The following is a 14,605-nucleotide window of genomic DNA, read 5'->3' on the forward strand; positions in this document are numbered from 1 at the left end:
GAAGATGTTTAGGTATGGATTTTTTATCTCTTCCTTGCGGCTAGGCCCATGTGATTGCTGTTTTCGGTGAACCCTGTACGTGATTAAGTAGATGATGAATAAGTATTGGAATGAGAACTTGCCTTCAAAAGCTGCACTGTCCAGAGTGCAGATCATAGCCTGTTTCATTAGAGTGCATGTCTAAAGGGAAGTCTGCCCTGACTTCTGATCTGGTAGAAGAGGTCTAGAGATTAGATCATGGGACTGAAAGACAAGACTCATGGGGTACTATTCCACTCCTGCCACTGTCCTCCTGTGTGACCTTGGCTGAGTCACTTCATCTGTGCCTCAACTTCTCATCTCTAAACTATGGATAATATTAATCTTGCTAACTCCTTAATGAGAAGTACTAGGAAGTCTGTGGGATCAATATTTGTAAAATGCTTTGAGATCCTTGGTTGCAAGGTGCATAGTATTATAAAAGTGCATAGTATATTGATAGTCTGTCCCACCTGAAACTTTGATGCAAATTTGTTTAATTTCAGAAAATTTATTCAAGTTTGAGCGTATGGTCTTGTTCCTGTAGTTGCCTTTCTTTCTATCAATTACTGAGTGAAATCCATTTATTCCAGTATTGATCTCCTGGGTTAGACTTAGTGGGCCAAATTCTGAATTTCGCCTTATACTAATCTGGGAAAAAACACTCTACAGGGGCTAGTGTTTACAAAAATTAGTTACCTGCTCCCCCTATTGGTAACAGAGCAGAGGATATAATCAAAGTACAGTATTTTCAACTTTATTGAGAAGCCTATGTCTCTGAAGCAACACCGTGGTTCTGTAGCAATTACAAAAGACAAACAAAACAAAAGGAATTGTATCAAAAGTACTTCCAGTGCAGCCTGAGTGGATATGTCTGGTGCTTAGGTTTTTCCTTCTATTCTCTTTCAGTAGGATATGAGCTCCCTGCCACTTGGAGGCCCCAAGCTACTCTGTTGGCCTTAACTAGTGTTAATTACTCTGCTATAATAGGAGCATTTCGTTGTGCAGATTGCTGTTTCAAATCTGATTTAGACTGATGAGCCCGGATTCCCAAAGGAACATAGGCATTGCAAGCCCAAGCAACATGGTGCCCAGAAAGTCACAGGAACAACACTGAGATCCACAAAGCTTGACTTAGGCACCGAGGCTCTGTATGTGATGAACAGGGAATGATCAGTGCTTTAGAATGTGATCCACAAAAACTGGCAGGACAGTCAGTGAAAAATGCTGACCACTGTGATCAGAGCTTTGTCTAAAACCTGGGAGGAGCCTGACTGGCACATGGACAAACCTGACACCATAGTTAGGATAAGCTATGGATGCTCAGTAAATTTTCCCTGTTATTCTCATAAACCCAAGGCAATTTGGCTGGGCAGCTAATTGCTAAATAAGTATTGCTCTGACATTATAAGGCCGCTATTCAGGGGTAAATACCCTTAGGAATTGGAAGGAACCACAGTGCTGAAGTGACCTTGTTTCTCCGTGTATGGAGTTAGTTATTTCACAGCATATCCAATTATATGGGGACGAGTAGGGTTCCAGGACATGGGGGCGTCTATGTGCCGCAACTTCAGTTCCGAGAACCCTGCCTTCTCCAGGTCCTTCCAGGTCTCTCTGGTCAGGCAGCACCCGTCTCCCAAATATCTCCAGGTTGGGTTGTAGATCTGTTGCCAAAAGTAGCCCCAGCTGGAATGATCTGCAGCCACATGCTCCAAGAAATACAAAGCACCACCCTGGGAAACAAAGCAATCAAAATGCTTCAGGAACAAACAAAGGCTCTTAAAATCACCAACAACATCTCCCTTCCACTTTGGAGACACAACTCTTGGATCAAACTCCCCACATTCTGGCCATGTTTGGTTCAGGCTCACTTCTAACTATTATGTTTTCAGAAACTGCTACCCATTATCAATTATGCATGGAGGCCAGTCAGCATTCCACCATGTTCTCATTCTGTCTTATTTCACTCCTATGAGACTTTAAAAATACTATTTGGGGAAGCTACATGACTACAGAAAGGTTTGAGTTCAAGGTGGAAGGGGAAGGATGCTCTTGTGACTAAGAGTCAGGACTCTCAGATTCTGTTCCCAGCTCTGGCACTACTGCCTTAGGTTCCCTTGAGCAAATTACTTAACTTTCTGGTATTTCAGTTTTTCCATCTGTAAAATGGGGTTGATCAGAATACTTACCATACCCTCCAAGTGGTGAGGGTTAATTCACTGATGTTTATATAGCACGGTGAGGCAGGTGCCACTAGACAAGGATCAGGCATTCACTTCATTGGCAGTCTTGTGAGCTGCACAACTGCTTCACTGCATCCACTGCTGGAGAGCAGATCTGGTACAGCATATTCCAGTGATTAAAAACACTGGATAAGTAGCAGAGCTAGTGCTGAGAGCAAACCTATTCAGAACATTCAAGGCTGTTTTTAGTGGAGGCTGGTGTAAGAGTTACAGATTCTGATTTGAATTTTTCACCCCTTAGTGAGGAAGTTGCTGTACATGTTTTTTTCCCCACCTTGTAGTTTAGCTCCACAATGAAAACAATGTTTTGGATTGCCTTAATGAATGTTCTTTATAGTCACAACCAAGGCTAAGGCCTTGTCTGCATGGGAAACTTCTACCACTTACACAGGTTACCCACCCCCTCCCTTTGTGTGGACACTCCTTAGTAGCTTTTTTCAGTTGAGCTTAAACCTGTTCCCAGTGGTGAGCTGGAGCAGGTTCCCACCGGTTCGCTAGAACCGGTTGTTAAATTTAGAAGCCTTTTTAGAACCAGTTGTTCTGTGAGGGACAACCGGTTCTAAAAGGGCTTCTAAATTTAACCGGCCAAAAGTGGTGCCTTAGGCACCGACTCCATGGGTGCTCCAGGGCTGGAGCACCCAAGGGGAAAATTTGGTGGGTGCAGAGCATCCAACAGCAGCTCCCCGCCCCACCCCCGGCTGCAGCTCACCTCCGCTCCGCCTCCTTCCCTGAACACGCCGCCCCGCTCTGCTTCTCTGCCCCCCCCCGGCTTCCCACGAATCAGCTGTTCGCGCGGGAAGCCTGGGAGGGCTGAGAAGCAGGCGGCGGCTTTGCACTCAGGCCCAGGGAGGCGGAAGTGAGCTGGGACGGGGGGGGGGGGGGCGGAGGGGGCGCAAGGAGGGCTGCCTGTGCCGCAGCAGATAACCCGGGGGGGGGCGGGGCATGCAAGGGAACTGCTCCTCGCCCCAGCTCACCTCCGCCACCCTCAGCTTGAGTGTGAAGCCACCGCCTGCTTCTCAGCCCTCCTTGGCTTCCTGCCGAACAGCTGGTTCACGGGAAGCCGGGGGTGGGTGGATGGGTGGGTGAGGTGAACTGGGGCCAGGCGCAGGACCGGGAGCTGCCGGTGGGTGCTCTGCACCCACCAAATTTTCCCCATGGGTGCTCCAGTCCTGGAGCACGCACGGAGTCAGCGCCTAAGGCTCCACTTTTAATGTGATCAGTGGAGGGAGCAGCCGCTCCCCCTGCTCCTCCCCAGCTACGCTACTCCGCCCCTTGGAGCCAGAGGGACCTGCTGGATGCTTCCTGGGAGCTGCTCCAGGTAAGCATCACTGGGACTCCCCACCTCGCCCCCTGGCAGGTTCCTCTGGCTCTTAGGGGTGGGGTGGGCACCCACTACAGTGGCCCACGAGACCCTCCTGCCCAGTTTGGGGGGGGGGGTGTCAAGGAACGCAGGGGGTTGGATGGGGCAGGAGTCCTGGGGGACAGGGGGGGAAACGACCCCCTCGTGGGGTGAGGAGGGAACCAGTTGTTAAGATTTTGGCAGCTCATCACTGCCTGTTCCCAAGTGATATAAGCCAAACCAGTCGTTTTCAACCTTTTTTAATTTGTGGATCCCTAACACGTTTTGAACCCTAACCCTAACCCTTTGGAAATTTTAGACCTAGTCTGTAGACCCCAGGGGTCTGTGGAATACAGGTAGAAAACCACTGAGTTAAGCCAAAAAAGGCATTGTTACACCAGAATAAGAGTGTCATACTGGTATAATTATATCTATTTAAATTTACATCTTAAGTTATAATGAACAAAGTTGCCCATGTAGATGAGGTCCAAGGGTGAGATACTAAAAGCAATAAGCAATGAGGTTATCGGTGAATATACAGCATTAACTTAGTTTGACATAGATATTACAGGACACAGGATAGTGCAGTCCAAGGGATATCTACAAATACGTTAGTAATGCTGCAGGGTCCAGAGCATCTGGCAGGCATGTGCTGACAGGCAATATTGTTAGTAAAGAGAGAGAGTGAGTTTGGGGAGAAGAAAAGCTGGCAGTGAAAGAGGAGGAGTGCTGGGTAATTTAAACTAAACTTCCTGCTCAGCCTGGGATTCCACCCCCTCAAAATGCATAGCCACCCACCCCTCCATTCATTGTTCTACTCTGGACAGATGTGTCCTATGTTATCATGAAGTCCCTACCGCCTGCTTGAGAGTTCCTGAAATCACACAATCATGAGCTCTGTTTGAAGTGAGGGTGTTCCTTCAGAATTCCTCCTGAGTTCCCACCTTTTGCTGAACAAAGGTTCAGAGAACAGGAGTACTGGAAATTCTGGGCTATTGGATGAACAGTGAGCATTGCAGTAAGAACACTTGCGGGTAGGGCACCAGAACAGCCATCCAGTTTCCCTCTAACAAGTGGATTTCGTGCAACAAGGCTGCCAGCTGTTCTAGCCGTCAGGTTGTACTATAGTTCTGCCGCTCCTGCTCTGCATGGTGACAGAATTCAGTTGCCAGAACTACAAAGGCAAGGGCTTATTTTTAATTCCCTCTCACCTTAATTAGGAAAAATAGCAAAGGTTCAGCCAGGTAGAATTCCAGCCTCGGTTGCTGCTCAGCCTGCCAGGTAAGAGTGGGATAACTTTCATCTTAATGAGAAAGTTACTTGCAGTTTCACTTCCACATTCAGACAATGGCAATTGTATGAGCCCACTTCTTAGCTTTGTGTTATGAGATCCATGGACTAGAAAGATGGCACATTTGTGCTTGATTCTTAAGCTTAAAGGGGGGTGGGAAATAAAGGGTAACATTTTCAGAAGCACTGAAATAAGTTAGGTGTCTAAGTCTCATTTTTAAAAGAGGAACATAGGTCCTGAAGTCACTTAGGTGCTTCTGAATATTTGACACCAGGTCCATTAAGGGATATAGTTGGATAGTTTGGGCTTCAGATAAGATGCTTTATGAATAATTTGTAGCATGCTTGCATGTTTTAATTAAGCTAAACCATCTAGTGCTTTTGTGGCTTAAAAGAATTTTAAGCAAACAGCTGTTTGAATGTAACTATCCCCCTGCTATATAGGGTTTGCACTCCAATCATTGCAGCATTGTGATAGTGCATGTGAACCAAAATTTGAACTGCCTGTTAACAGGAGTGGAACAGATGAGCCTGTTTTCATTATCAGCATCACTGTGATTTTTTTAAAGTTGATTCAGTCATAGCTAAGCCTAAGCAACTCACTAGCTGGTCAGGTCTGTCTCCTTACAGGAACAAGGGAGAGAATGTTGTATTGGCTTTTATTTCGATGTTAGCCACATAAAGTAAGTCAAGGCAGCCCAACGATAGCCATCTTATAAGTGTGTGTGATAAACACTGAAATGGTGTTAAGTGACACAGCAAAGGAAATGAAGGTGCGTGGCTTGGTTCTGTCTGTTTTCCTTTTACTCCTTTCTGTTCAGAAAACTGCTGGCTTCCAGGCAAACACATACAAATAAATGCTGTAGGTGATGAAGGTTTGGATTGTGGCTAGCCCATCCAGTGGGCATTTGGAGTCTCTGCTCGTAGGGGAACACAGGGACTTCTCCCTCTCTCTATCCCTGCAGGATATATCTCCAAAGGGGGAGGGGAGAAGGTGGGTCATGGCTTTACCCCTGCACACTAGGCCACTCGGGGGAGGGATGCGTCTCTGGGTAGGTGGCTCCCCACACACTCCCACTAGGCATTTCTTTGCATGGCACAGCTTGGCCCATAAACAAAATAGCACCCCCCCAATGGTACTCATACTCACCAGCCTGAGCACTCGCAAGACTTCTCTCAGGACCTGCTCGATGCTGCGCACCGAGCACAGCACCAAGGTGCAAACCACCACATCCATGGAGTCGTCAGCCACTGGGAGCAGGTCCTCACCGGAGGCCACCATGAACCGTTGAAACCGGAGGTGTGGGCTGTCAGAAATGCTCTTGAGGAGGAACCCCTCAAAGTTGGGGTTGGGATCAGTGCATGTCACCTGGCATCCGGGTGGGTAGAACTGGAAGTTGGCGCCTGTGCCTGTGCCTATTTCCAGCAGCCTGAGCTCCCTCGAAGGGCCTGCAAACTCCCCCAGGTTGCTGAACAGGTCCTGTTTCTGTTGGAAGAGTTTGCGGTTGTAGATAGTGGAGCACTTGGCCATGAGATATGGGAAGATCTTCTTACAGAGGGGGTCCCATAAGCTCAGATAAGAGAGCAGGTAGACAGGCAGGGTGAGGAGCTGGATGCATCGCTGGAGGAGAGGGATCAGCACCATCAGTGCAAAGAGGAGAATGCAAGAATCCTCAATCCTGGCTGTAAACACCACCAAAGCCACTGCTGTGTTCCAACTTTACTGAGCATTTCCTTCTCGCTCTCCTGGCCAGCTGACTCATGCTGAACTGGTTATATCTGGTTTCTCCAGCTGGCTGTCCTCCTAATTCTATCTTAAAGAGACAGAGCATTGTTTAGTCATAATTCTTCCTACAAGCACAACTGAAGCGGGATGCAGTGAGGATAGAAATTGATTTGTTTGCTTACATAATGTTGGACTCAATCCTTCAAGGTCCTGGGTGCTGTGGCCTGGTGGAGCAAAGCACTTAAGTATATGCTTAACTTTAAACATAGGAGTCGTTCTACTGAAGCTAATGCTACTACTCACGAGTTGAAAGCTAAGCACGGGTTTAAGTGCTTTGCTGAAGTGGGCCAGAGCACTCACCACCTTGCAGGACTGAGCCCATTGTCAGTAAGAAGCAGCAATTCCAGACCTCAGGTACATTCTGGACAAGCCTGTATGGAGAGTGCTGTATTGTCATAACACTGCCTACTTTTAGAGCACCATTATATTGGATACACTGTGGCATGAGAACATAGTGTTCTTTGCTTAGTGGGGAAAGAGAGCACATGCAAAGTACTTAAAAAGGAAAAAATAAAAATGGAGAATAACTGTTTTAATTGTAATACTGCCGAAAAGGATCTGGGGGTTATAGTGGATCACAAATTGAATAGGAGCCGACAATGTGATGCAGCTGCAAAAAATGTTAATATTTTGGTGTGTATTCAAAGGAGTGTCATATGTAAGACATGGGAGGTAGTTGTCCTGCTCTACTTGATACTAGTGAGGCCTCAACTGGAGTGGTGTGTCCGTTCTGGGGGCCATGCTTTGGGAAAGATGTGGACAAATTGGAGAGAGTCCAGAGGAGAGCGACAAAAATGATAAAAGGTTAGAAAACCTAACCTGACCTATGAGAAGAGCTTAAAAAAGCTTGGCATATTTAGTTTGGAGAAAAGAAAATTGGGGATCTGATAAATCTACAAATATGTTAAGGGCTTCTATAAAGAACATTGTTCTCTGTGTCCATTGAAGGTCGGACAAGTAATGGGCTTAATCTGCAGCAAGGGTGATGTAGGTTAGAGATTAAGAAAAAGTTTCTAACTCTAAGGGTAGTAAAGCTCTGGAACAGACTTCCAAGAGAGGTTGTGGAATCCCCATCATTGGAAATTTTTAAAATCAAGTTGGACAAACACCTGCCAGGGATGGTCTAGGTTTTCTTGGTCCTGTCACCGCATAGGGGGCTGGACTTTGACTTCTTAATGTCCCTTCGAGCCCTACATTTCTATGATTCTATGCAGAGGTGACACATAACTGTTGATAGAGTGTGTGTGTGTGGGAAACATATTTTGAACCCACTCCCCCCAAATATATATATGAACCTTGACAGAAATTTGCAGGGAGGGGGTGTGACCCCATATGTTCCCCACCCCTCATGCATCGCCTCTGATCTATGAATACACCAATCCTCCTAGCCCCTCACATATGCTAGGTATCCTCATTTTATAGAGGGAGTGGAACGCACTATTTGATTAAATGACTGTTCCAAGGGCATATATGAAGTGTTGTTATAGCCATGTCAGTCCCAGGATATTAGCGAGACAAGGTGGGTGAGGTACTGTCTTTTATTGGACCAACATCTGTTGGTGAGAGAGGGAGAGAGAGAGAGAGAGAGAGAAGCTTTCGAGCTACACAGAGCTCTTCAGGTATAGAAAATGTACTCAGAATGTCACAGATAAATACAAGGTGGAATGGATTATTCAGCATAAGTGAATCAATCCATTAATTAATAGCATAAGTCAATCAATTAACACTTATGTCAAGGTACCATTCATGGTGAAGTGGCCTGTTAACACTTCTCCAGTCATGGGTGAGGTGGGACAGGCTGGTGGAGAGGTTTAAGTGGGTTACAGATCGTTGTAATGAGCCATAAATCCAGTGTCTCTGTTCAGTCCATGCTTCTTAGTATCTAGCAAAGTTACGAATTTAAGCTCTGTTGCGTGTCTGAGTTAATGATGACTCATGATTGTCGAATAACAGGCTCAATTGGAATTATTTAATCAAAGATTTGTACCGCACTATACAGAAAGAATAAATACATTACCATAATTTGTTGTAAGATCAAGAATTAGGTCTCTCTTCTTCACTGGAACTGGAGAGACGCGACAGTTTTCATTCCCCAACTAGGTTTCCACACCATTGTTATTACAGAGGGTTTTGAAACAAAGAAAGCGCTCTTTGCCAGAAGAAACATACGTTCTGATGTCATTTCTGTACATTCTCAGTATACCTGATGTATGTGTGAAGGCATGATTATTTACAGCTGAGAGGATTAAAAATTCTTCAAAGATTCTTCTTCAGTGGGTCTTCCTTACTCCATAATCATTCTGCCCTGTTGACTGCCCAACAGAAAACATCTGTTATAACAATAATCTCTTATCAGTTTCCCAGCTACATATATGTGCATGTGAATATTATATTTATATATTAAGGGGATGGTTTCCCAGATTATCTGGAGTTTTATAGACATGAAGATGCTATAGATTAATTTCTGAATAGGGTTACTTATTGGACAAGGACCAGTGTTCTGGGCCTTAGAATTCAACATACTCTTTTTTAATATAGCAATTCTAAAGAATAGTTAATATATAAATGAATCATAAATACAGAAAAAAGGACTAAGGGTTACCGTTTACTAACATAGTAACAGCTCCCATGCATGTCTTTTTAAGGTGTTGTGCAGGCTTCCTCTGCGGAAAGAGACTGTGAGGTCAGATACAGGGCACGTCTTCACTGGCAACGCTAAAGCCACGGCAGTGCTTTAACATGGCTTGTGTAGTCGCAGCACAGTACTGCGAGAGAGCTCTCCAAGCACTCTAATAAAATCACCTCCACGAGGGGCATGGCTCCCAGCGCTGGTGCACTGTCTGTACTGGCATGTGACAGGACTGACACTTGCAGCACTCAGGGGAGTGTTTTTTCACACCCCTGAGCGAGAAAGTTGCAGCGCTGTAAAGTGTCAGTGTATACAAGCCCATAGAGTGATTGCTTTGTGAAAAGTGTTCACCCACAGGTGATATGATGTGTTTTTATCTTTAATCATTTTTCTGTGTGAGTTCATTTGACAGCACTCAGCATGTCTGTATGAGGACTCGGAATTACACCCAGGAGTTCAAAGTGCTATTAGAAATCTGTTGGATTACAGCAATCTCTTCAGATATCTCTAGATTGTATAACCTGTCCAGCCATGAAATTTGCTATAGCTTCGCTTTTTCCAGCATCTGGCATGACTGTTGATAGGGGCCACTTTGTATCATCTTGTTGCTCATTAGACTTTCTCTTCATGGTCCAGTGACTTTCTCTGCTCTTCTTGTTTTGTGTATTTAGGAATGTAAGTGTCCCATAGGATTGGTCACTTGTAGTTCATGCAGTTCAGCTGCTGGACTCCAAAAGTGCCTTGTAACTGATGGGGAAACCACTTCCTTCTTTTTTTGCCATGAAGAGAGCTTTCTTTTTTACCCCTGCTGGTGACATGAACAGCTTTCAGTATTTCTGTAACTATCTCTTTAAATATATCATAGTCTTCTTTAGTTTTCATGGTCAAGTCTCTTTCTATGTGTTGCAGCATTTCTTTCTTGTCCACTTCTCCATTTTTATAACCCTCAATGTCTGTTTCATGCCTAGTTTTTCTTGCTTTGCTGACATTAAATCGTTCACATTAGTCTCTCCCCTCTCCGTTCCTCTGTATAAATTTGATGTGTCCATTCTCCCTGTGGAGAAAAATCAGATGTTCAGTTTGTGCTCCCATATTCCTCAACATCTCTCCTACCTTTAGGGTTAATGCAAGAGAGGTATCTAACCTTTCAAGAACACAGTTTTGGTATCATCCATTCCTTGACAAATCATAACAATAGCAAGGAGTTTCAAAATGATGAGAGATAATGTGTTGATGTTCCCCCATAAATGAGTCTCAAAGCAATGAAATTCACCCTCATGGTTAACTATGGAATTAAACAAAGCTAGCTTGTACAAACTAGGTTCAAGCTTGTATTGTTAGAGGGAACATTAGTATAAAAACTGGGGCAAATGCGCCCCCTAGTGGGAAATGAAGAAAACAATACACATGATGCAGCAGTGCTGATTATTTCCCCCAACTTTATAAGCACATTTTGTATGTCTGTAGCATCACCATATAAAATGTACCCAAGGGAATCTAAAAGAAAACAGGGGGAAAAAACGGCAAAATCTACTTTTGGTCCTGACAGAAAGCTGTTTAGGCTAAGGAAGTTGCAGTACATGAGAGCAACATATTTGAGAATGCACTATATAAGCATTTGTCATGGGACGTGACATTAGTAATATGAAATATTTGACAGTGATTTTTAACCATCAGAGCAAAGCAGGCAATTTATTATTCCATTTTTAAAGCTATGGAAACAGACACAGAAGTGAAGTGCCTTGCCTGAGATCACAAAGGTAGTCAGAGCTATTATGGGAACTCAGAAGTTCTGTACTCCTGGGACCGGAAGTTGGTGGAAAGATTTCCTTTAATTTCAGTGGGCAATGAATCAGGCCTGTGCTCCGACGACATCTGTAAAAGAGACTGGCATCCTTGCTGATGGCCAAGGATTGGATATGGTAATTGGCTTGTGTTCTGGATAAGGAAAAGACTTATATTCTCCAGGGCTGGCAATGCTGTAACTTTAAGTTCTCATCTTATTCATCTGGCACCCTTGTTACCATGAGCATCTGTAAGCCATTGGTGAGTATATGTCACAGGTCCCCATTTGGCTGGATCCCAGGCCAGAGCGTGTCAGCTGCAATAGTTCATGCTGAATTTTATAATTACACACAAGAAGTTACGACTCCTTTAGTGCGGGTGAGTTTGTGATGGAGACTTACAAAGTAGCACAAGCACATTATTCTTCATCTATTAGAATAAAATCGAATTAAACAGGGATGTGCAAACCTCAGGCAGGATGATATTTTCTCCCCTGAAGGCAATGGCTTCCTTTTTGATGATGGTTTTGGAGCCAAAACACTGGTCAGGTGATCGGGAGATGTGGTTCCAGTGTTTTGAGTCTGCATCATTTAGGGCATTTTGGTCCACATTGTAACAGGCAAAGGCTTAAACCTGTAAAAGTGACTAGTGATCTCGTGTGTGTGTGTGTGTCTGGTTTTGGCTGCTTAGTCTGAGGCTCCTTAAAGGAGCCAGGTTTTTGCAGACAGCAAAGAGCAGCCATCATTCTGAAAATTGGGCCATTTAAGGTGTCTTAATTTGGGCAACCAAAAACCGAAGCACCTAAAATCACTAGTCACTTCTAAAATTTTTGGTCGGAACCATTCCCATGAATTTCAAAGGGCAGTTTTAAGTTATCATTGTCTGTTTATTTTGGGCCAGATTTCCAAAGGAGCTGAACTCTCCCATGTTCTGAATGAAGCTGCCAAGTGCTGAGCTCTTCTGGAAAAGCTGGCCCTTAAATGCAAGATTTTTGGCCATTTTAGATGAATTATCATCCCCCTAAAATAAACCGCAAGGAATTAAAGTAACTTTTCAAGGTTGAATGGTGAGGAACTGAGAATATTCCCCTCCTCATAGCCTATCTCCAAGAAGACATTGACTGGCTTGAGTATTAGTAAAACTTCTTTCAGCATCTTCACTACACAGGCACTGAGGACAGCACCAGGATGCAGACCACTACAACTACAGAGCTATCAGCTGCATGGCACAGGTCATGAAAAGTGCTTAAACCTAAGGTGCCAATTCTCAGCAATACTGCTGATAAGAAACTTCTCAAAGTTGGGGTTGGGGTCAGTGCAGGGCACTGCTGGTGAGCAGGTAGAACTGGAGGCTGGCTCCAGTACCACAGCCAATCTCCAGCAGCGCCAGCTCCCCTGAGGGACCTGCCAACTCCTGCAGGCTACTGAAGAGCTCCCATTTTTTGTGGGCCATTTGTGGCTGGTCTTTGCATGAAGCAGATTAATTTTTTTTTGCATATTGAGTTCCACAAGCCCAGGTAAGACAGTAAGTATATGGGCCACCTGAGGACTTGGATACATGCGCCGAGGAGAAAGCTTGTCGCCCCCATCAGCCTGCACTGCAGGAGTTGCTCATGTTAGAATGATCCCTATGATGAGGCAGGTTTCTGCTGAGAGCTGTCATCATAAACTTCTTAAGGTGTCAAAGTCTAGTAACGCTCAGCCCCTATGCAGAAATGTGAGCAACTGTGATCTCCTTTGCCCTGGTGATCCTCCATTCAGCTCCAGCAAGGATTTCCCAGGTAGAACTATACTGCTTAGTTGATCTCCTGGTCATGCAAACCTGAACTCCAGTCATTTTCAGTGGGCATCATTAACTGCTGATGACTTTCTTGAAAAGGTTCTTGATGCTAAAGAAATTCAGCTGTGTAGTATGTTGATGCCCCTGCTCTATGGCCATGCATGCAGGAGGGTTAGGAATGATCTTCCAGGGCTATATTTGCCTCTAGAGAAGGTGGGCAGCAGTTTGGCCCACTATATAGGGCACTGGTCTGGGACTCAAATCTCTTCCTGCTATGTGACCTTTAGCAAATCACTTCTCCTTCCATGCTTTGTCTCTTTAGATTCTTAGTGGCAGGAATGGTGTCTAACTAGAGGAGTGTTACCCAGTGATTACGAAGGAGGCTTTTAAGCCCTACCATAATACAAATATAAAATATGAGTAATGACAGGGTCACGTGAAGGAGTCTGCAGTGCTACTGTCAACATTACACTTATTCTGGGTATAGAGAGAGGACTTGTATTCCAGTGGTACCTGGAGCCCCCAGCTGACTTCAGGACCCTATTGTTCTGGGTGCTGTACGTACATATAGTGAAGAACCATACCTGCCCTTACAGTTTAAGTAGACATGACAGAGAAAGGGTGGGAGAAAGGAAGAGCAATTATCCCAGTTTTCGCAAAAAGAAAAGGAGTACTTGTGACACCTTAGAGACTAACAAATTTATCTGAGCATAAACTTTCGTGAGCTACAGCTCACTTCATCAGATGCTCACGAAAGCTTATGCTCAAATCAATTTGTTAGTCTCTAAGGTGCCACAAGTACTCCTTTTCTTTTTGCAAAGACAGACTAACACGCTGCTACTCTGAAACCTATCCCAGTTCTGCAGATGTGGAACGTGACTGGCTCAGAGTCACACAGGGAGTCTGTGACTCAGCCAGGAACTGAACCCAGATCTCCTGAATCCCAGCCCAGATCATTAACCACATGAAACTCACAAATCATTGTGAATAGTGTGATTTTCTTTTAAAAAAAGATCAAATATAAATACCATAAATGGCTGAATGCTGCAAAACTTTCCTATGAGAAATCACTTGATGATTATTTTTTTAAATGTATTTACTTTTGCCCATACTGGTGTCCCCTTTTCTGTTCAGCTCCTGCAAATGTTAGCTTTGTTCATATAAATCTAAATGGACATAGGCACTGGTTATTCCTACAGTACCATAGACATAGGGTATAAATGACATGTCCCTGCCTACAGGAAATTATAAACTAAATTAGACTTAACTCCACATAAGAGGACAAAGGGTGTGGGGAAGGGAAATGAGGGTTATAACAATGAGATCAGAAGAGATGTTTGTTAGGGGTATTGCACATATTTGTTTGCACTGCCCAGCTGTGTGTTCCTTAAAGAGGTGATGCATCGTCAGCCACTTATTACACCAGATCAATAATTACAGCATTAGCTTTGTTCTGTTTCGTATGTAATTTTACTAGGGTAGTTTTTTCCCAACCTCTGTGATAACAGGTAGACGATTCAAAACCTAGACTGATACTGTGTGCCTGATGTCAGAGCTGGCAAGTGCATATGAAGTGACTGGCCTTGTCTGGAGTCAGAGCTGAGCTGGGCTGGACAGTGAATTAATCAATCCCGCTGCTGTGAGGTCACACAGGATTTAGCATAACTGATTCTTGATGTACCCTAACTCCGGTTCCTCAAGGCCTCTCTGATCAGGCAGCATCTAGCTCCCAATTA

The 14,605-nt window shown here is 44.5% G+C and overlaps 1 protein-coding gene across 1 annotated transcript; it reads right to left on the bottom strand.

Annotated features, from left to right (window-relative positions):
- Positions 1-759: 759 nt before the first annotated feature.
- On the bottom strand, positions 760-6,659 carry LOC140900975 (thiol S-methyltransferase TMT1A-like). Its single transcript, XM_073319062.1, has 2 exons — positions 6,041-6,659; positions 760-1,751 (listed from the first exon to the last, which is right to left on the bottom strand). The coding sequence occupies exons 1-2, from the start codon at positions 6,533-6,535 to the stop codon at positions 1,515-1,517; spliced, it is 732 nt and encodes a 243-aa protein (XP_073175163.1). The 5' UTR covers positions 6,536-6,659; the 3' UTR covers positions 760-1,514.
- Positions 6,660-14,605: the final 7,946 nt, after the last annotated feature.

This window comes from Lepidochelys kempii, chromosome 20 (genome assembly GCF_965140265.1).
Source record: "Lepidochelys kempii isolate rLepKem1 chromosome 20, rLepKem1.hap2, whole genome shotgun sequence".
Taxonomy (NCBI): Eukaryota; Metazoa; Chordata; order Testudines; family Cheloniidae; genus Lepidochelys; species Lepidochelys kempii.